We start from the raw sequence: 6,459 nt of genomic DNA on the forward strand, positions 1-6,459 counted from the left end.
CTGACTATCGAATGTCAAAGCTAGGATTTGCATATTGCATTTTTTTTATATATCAAGTACCAACCTCTTTTGAGAAGAGCCCATCTCAATGAATGTGGGGGGTTTTACCATAAATTTCCATTGATCCAGATGATAAGAGAAGTAAAAACCCTGGGTGACAGGCAACAGTCAAACTACCTAATGAATTATCATTAAATTTGCACTGCTGCCATGAAAAATTCTAAGAAGAAATAACCATTTATTACTGGAGTCATTCAGGGTGTCTGTGAAAACAGTTAGTCAGGGTAACATGTATAAAAATATTCTTGTGACTACACTGCTGTCAATCAATACTTTATTTGAAGAAAGTTACTGAAATGTTTAAAATCTTGGCAAGGTGAAGCACCATTACCATATAGCAACATATACCCCAGTAAACTTACCCAAGAGAAGCCCATACATCCTATTCCACCAGACAACATATCTGCAAGAAGAGCTGGGAAAGAAGAGGCTGCAGGGAAGTAGGCAAAAAAGTACGGACTGTGCCAGTGAGTCACCTGTATTAAGGGGAAAATGATCATTTTTAACTAATGCAGGAAGCAGAAACAAATTGCCACAAAATCAGAACAGATTAAAGGTTGGGACCACTCAACAATTCTCTACTACCTGCTGTAACGCATTATCCCATTTTTTTTAAAAGCTTACCTTGTTTTTTCTCATTTTTTTAATCTATCTTTTACTCAAATTAGAAACAAATTTGGTTTTGCCCCCACTCTAAGCATTCCAAACTAAGATTTCTCTGTTTGTCTGCCTAGAAGACAAGAATTGCATGGTTAGTGGCAGAGTGAGTTTCTGTTCAGAGGGCACTGTTCTTGAGGCCCTGCTTTCAGAAACTCCAGTATTTTGTTCTTTCATCTCTGTCATGGAACTGTATCTTAGCAAGAGTGTCTCCAGTGCAGCAGAGGCCCACAGAACTTTGTTGCCCACACTCTGGAGTTATTTGCTAAAACTCAGGTACTGAATCTGGCCAAAAATCTTCTTACCAAAAAATGAATCGATCCATTTCTGTACCCAAAACCTTCTGTAGAAAATGAAGCTATCTTCTCCCTATAACAAATTGTGATTTATGTACAGTACCACTTTATAGGTACTAATATGAAAGAACAACACAATAACTGAACAAACTGTAGTCAATTGTCTAGCAGCAGCAATATTTAGAATTATCTTCTGCGTCGTCTAAGCAATTGTAAGGGTCTGTGAGACACTTGATAATGCTCCACAACTCCTATCTAATAAAATTTGAAAACAGGAAATGTACTGCCACACTGCAATGTTCAGTAGAAATAATGTGATGTCATATGTTAGGCAAAACCAGCTTTCACATTTAAGATAAAAGGCAAATTTTAGGGGAAAAAAAACCACAACAAAGTGCTTCTAGAGGTTGAGATGGACTATAAGCAAGAATTCAGCAGAATGCATATAAGATCTTTCCTTGGCTGAAAATGCAGAGGTTTCTGAGTTATTGAAATTCAGCCTTTTCTTACACCATTTTTTTCAGGATTTTTGGTTGGTTGGTTTTGTTCAGTGTTTTTAATACTTGAGTACTTCTGCTACAACTGGAGGATGGTAAGAGCATTCTGAGAACAACACTTGCCTGAGCTCAGTGCTTTCTTGTTTATTCCACATTCCCATCTTTAATGAATTTTACTTTTCACACTCCCCTCTCTCTCAGTCTGTGACAAGGTTTCTGTTTCTGGAGCTCACTCCGGCATCACTGTACAGCACTGTCCTGCATGCTGCAAACAATCTTTCTATTTCTTCTTCTAACCTTCTTCATGCCATCAACCAGCTCTTCTCCATGCTAAGGGGAGAAGATGAATCACATATCACTTTCTCTTTTGTAGTGTATCATATATAATATTTTGGATGTCCTATCTCTTTCATATGAAAGTAGTTCCTATCCACTACCATTTGCTACTGTCTAAACTAGCCCAGTACCAAGTATGTTCAAGATTTCATTTTTACTGGTCACTAGGTCCAAACTTGCTCATATCCATATCATATCTGGTCAGGATCTGTTTCTTTGCTGTAATGAAGTTATAGAGCACTTGTGGCAAACACCTTCCTTCACAAATGAGACAAAAATGGGATGGGACATGGCTCTGCACAGGAAAATAACCAGATTAAATAATACCCAACAAGCAGTGGTCCCTGATACAGTGGACCCACGTGCACAGACTTTCACTGATGTCCCTAATGAGCCAGGGCTGCCACTGTTCATCTCCCCAGCTCTAATCCTCTGTGATCTGGAAGACTTGTGACATTCATCTTGGGTTAATCAAGTTAAACTGCCTACTTGCTGGAAGCCATTTGTCTGATGAAACACAGCAGATTCCAGTTTCACCACTCACACAAAGTGAAAAAGCCAAAAGCCCTAGGGCAAGTACAGCTGCACTTCTTCCTTCTGCTTCCCTTCCCCTCTTTGCTTAAAGCAGCTGTAAAATTCATTTATTTTACCATGTTGGAGCAGACACACTTAGTCAAACACTGCAAAGAGCATGACATAATTTATGTTTGTTTTTTCAGCCCTCTGCTGATAAACAGTGATACACAAGAGTCTTGTGTTCAGTAATTACCACTCTAATGCTTCTTATTTCTCAGATTTTTTTATTTCTGTGGCTTGCTTAGTCTAAGTAAGAGTCTTCCTTTGCCACACACTAAGGATAGGTACTTCAGCTGAAAGTTCATAGATTGACAGATACAATGTGAGGAAAATAGTACTGGTATTTGTAATTAAAACTGAATTTGATAATTTTTGGCTCTAAAGAGAGAGGAGATACATTTCAAGAGAACAAAGCAAGTCTGAGAGAGAAATGTAACTCCTACTGAAAATTTTAAATGCAGATTCCTTCCACCTTGGCTTCCTGCTTGTGAATATCAGAGTTCAGCAGTTGTTCCCTCAGTTCCCGTGTTAATATTAGAAACTCAGCACCATTGCGGTCATTATTATTTAGTGGATTGTCCTTTGAAGGTCTACATCAAACTTCACAAGAACTCTCTATAAAGAAGTTTTACCATTCATGAATGCTTTTTCTTTTAAAGAGTAAATGCTCTCCAGCCACGCTTGCCCCAGCCTGTAGTGCTGCCTGGGGTTATTCTGGCCAAAGTGCAGGACCCTGCACTTGGTCTCATTGAATTTCATGCCATTGGCCTTGGCCCAGCTAACAGAGGCAGCTACCAGATGTAGCAGATTGTGTAGTAATATCATAGAAACATAGAATGGTTTGAGTTGGAAGGGACCTTAGAGATCACCAAGTTCCAACCCCCCTGCATGGGCAGGGACACCTCCCACTAGACCAGGTTGCTCAGAGCACCATCCAGTATTGCCTTCAACACTTTCAGGGATGAGGCTTCCACATCTTCCCTGGGGAACCTGTTCAAGTGTCTCATCACCCTCACACTAAATAATTTCTTCCTAATGTCTAACCTAAATCTCCCTTTTTCCAGTTTTGATCCATTACCTACCACTTGTCCTCTCACTACAAGCCCTTGAAAAAAGTCCCTCCCCAGCTTTCCTGTAGGCCCCTCTCAAGTACTGAAAGACCCTTCTCTTCTCCAGGCTGAACAACCCCAACTCTCTCAGCCTGTCTTTATAGAATAGGCACTCCAGCCTTCAGATCATCTCTGTGGCCCTCCTCTGGACCTTCTCCAGGAGCTCCATGTCCTTCTTATGTTGGGGGCTCCAGAACTGGACACAGTACTCCCAGTGGGGTTTCATGACAGCCAAGAAAAGGGGGAGAATCACTTCTCTTGACCTACTAGCTATGCTTCTATTGACACAGACCAGAACACAGCTGGCTTTCTGGGCTGCCAGTACACACTGACAGCTCACGTTGAGCCTCTCATCCACTATCACCCCTAAGTCCTTCTCCTCCAGACTGTTTTCAATCTATTCTCCACCCAGCCTGTGCTTGTGCTTGGGATTGCCCTGACCCAGATGCAGGACCTTGTTCTTGGCCTGTTTAAATTCGCACAGTTTGAACAAGCCCACCTCTCAAGCCTGTCAAGGTCCCTCTGGATGGCATCTCTTCCCTCCAGTGTGTCAACCTCACCACACACTTCAGTGTTGTTGGTAAACTTGCTGAGAGTGCACTCAATGCCACTGTCCGTGTCACTGACAAAGATCTTAAATAGCACTGGTCCACGTACCTAACCTTGGGGAACACCACTTGTCACTGGTCTCCATCTGGACATGGAGCTGCTGGTCACCACTCTTTGAGTGCAACTATCCAGCCAGTTCCCTACCCAATAAGTGGTCCACCAACAAATCTGTAACATTCCAGTTTCAATGCCAGAATGTCATGGGGGACAGTGTCAAAAGCTTTGCAGAGGTCGAGGTAGATGACATCGGTTGCTCTTCCTTTGTCCACTGATGCCATGGCCTCATTGTAGAAGGGCACCAACATTCCCAAATTATTAATCTCTTATTTTGAATTGGATATTATGTTACTGAAAGTTCTGAAGTGTTCAAAGCAAAGTGTTTTCTGTTCTAATTCACAGACAAAAAAAACGCTAGTATTTACCTCCAATGAAAAGAGAAAAACAATTGTATCTTTAAGAAGCAATGAAAGTATTTGCATATGTTGGCCATAATTCTCTTCTCTAATCTGTACTGATTTAATTCTGTTGGATATAAGATTTAACTCACAAATCTTTGAGAAAAGTGGAGAAATTTCCATTTACTTCAGTGGAGCTTTTGCCTGTGAAAGGACAGAAGGGTTTGCTCCACGGGGAACAAGATAAGGTCATATCAAATATTTACATTGGTCAATGAATTGACATTCTAGTTCACTGACTTAATACATTGGCAGTTCCACATCCAATCATATAGCAATCATATCACCTAGGTATACCCAGAAAAACAGCCCAAAGAGGTTACTGCAGAGATCCAGAGAGATTCCTCATTAATGTTTACTAATAATCCAGTCCTTTTCAAGCTACCTACAAGCTTTAGGAGACAAATAGGTACTTAAAATAAAAAAGGTATATCATGAATGAAAAAACAAGAAAGAACTGGACGCATGCCAGGCACTTTATTTTATGTTGTCTGTCAAACACTGATCTGCCCAAGAACTAATATTTAGGCAGTGGCCATCTGCTTTAAAAGGCCACTAAAAGAAGTTGACATTTAGGAGACTAAGTCAACAGAATAAGTATTGGGGAGCATCCTTTCTAGTCAAGTCTGTAATAAAAAGAAGTCTCCTAAGAGAATTTTAACATTTAAAGATCTGCTTGAGGGAACACTTCAGGCACAGCAGAGTAATAAAAATCCCATTTTATTAAATTCTGACTGTGCATTGCAAGCAGCAAAAACACTACCTGAAACTGAAAGCTATGAAGCTTTGCCTTTACCAGTTCAAGGAAGGAAAGGGGATTATTTCCAAAAGCAAGCCTTGCATGAAGCACAAAAATTGTATTATTTCCAGAAAGAACAGAAAACATTAGCTGCACAAAGTGCTAGGTCATATTTTACATGTAAAGCAGACAGATCTACCTTCTAATCAGTGTGAGTACTTACATTCGTAAGGTCTAGTTGCACAGCCTGCAACCCGCACTTTCCTTCAAGTCTTTGAAAACCTAAATGCAGTATTAAACATTACACTACATATCCATTTTTTCTTACCCCTGGCATAATGATCTTCTCAATGTCTTTAAAGACATCCTCAAAGCTCTCAGGATTCTGGGGTGCGCAGTCTGGAATAAGAGGCCTTAGATATCCTGGTTCCACATCTGGGAAGACCTGTCTTTTATCTATCTTCTCGAGGTAGTCTGCAATATAGTCCACCATCTCCTTCCCTCTTTTGCGGAACTCTGCAGCATCCATGGGTATGAGAGTTTAGGACTTATTTTCAGAAAAACCCTAAAAAAAAAAAAAAAAAAAAAAAAAGAAAAAAAAGAAAAAAGGTTACTTTGGAAAAAATATTACTAGTTTTAAACTTCTTATTTGGATGATTTATAAGATGACTCATACCATACATTCTTTTATTACTGCATATTAGACCAATGCCCATAGAGTCTTGCATTCTGCTTCACTCCAGTATTAGCTGGACATTGTGTAGAATAAATCACACTGTTAAATCTTTGACTCCTAGATCATGATTAATTATTAACTTAATACAGATAGGCTGTATCTTTGACACAGAATAGTAGTAGAAGCATATCGATGAAGATTCACAAATCACAGATTCAATGCCTACTGCTGCTGGTTGACACAAGGATGTTGCTGGCACGGTTAGATCGCACATTAACACCTCCTCCCTTCCTTATAAAGACAAGGTCTAAGAAAATAGTATGCTGTGTGTCTCTATTATAATCTATAATAACAAGCTATAAATAATCACAGTTATCACGGTGATTCACTATGCTGGCCAGTCATTTTATCTGCTTCTTTCTTCCTGTCTTGCCTCAATATTTAGCTTC

General features: G+C 39.9%; 1 protein-coding gene across 5 annotated transcripts in view; it reads right to left on the reverse strand.

Moving 5' to 3' along the window:
- DDC (dopa decarboxylase (aromatic L-amino acid decarboxylase)) overlaps positions 1-5,863 on the reverse strand; it is a 46,618-nt gene extending 40,755 nt beyond the window's left edge. For 3 of the 5 annotated variants that reach the window (XM_010008349.1, XM_010008346.1, XM_010008344.1), the window contains exons 1-2: positions 5,663-5,863; positions 423-536 (exon numbers count right to left, since the gene is read on the reverse strand). In XM_010008349.1, the coding sequence (XP_010006651.1) occupies positions 423-536; positions 5,663-5,863 (315 nt within the window). The remainder of the gene's footprint in view (positions 1-422; positions 537-5,662) is intronic. The other 2 variants (XM_010008347.1, XM_010008345.1) reach the window with 1 other exon arrangement.
- Between the last annotated feature and the right edge of the window lie 596 nt (positions 5,864-6,459).

Source organism: Chaetura pelagica, unplaced genomic scaffold, assembly GCF_000747805.2.
Source record: "Chaetura pelagica isolate M959 unplaced genomic scaffold, ChaPel_1.0 scaffold71, whole genome shotgun sequence".
Classification (NCBI taxonomy): domain Eukaryota; kingdom Metazoa; phylum Chordata; class Aves; order Apodiformes; family Apodidae; genus Chaetura; species Chaetura pelagica.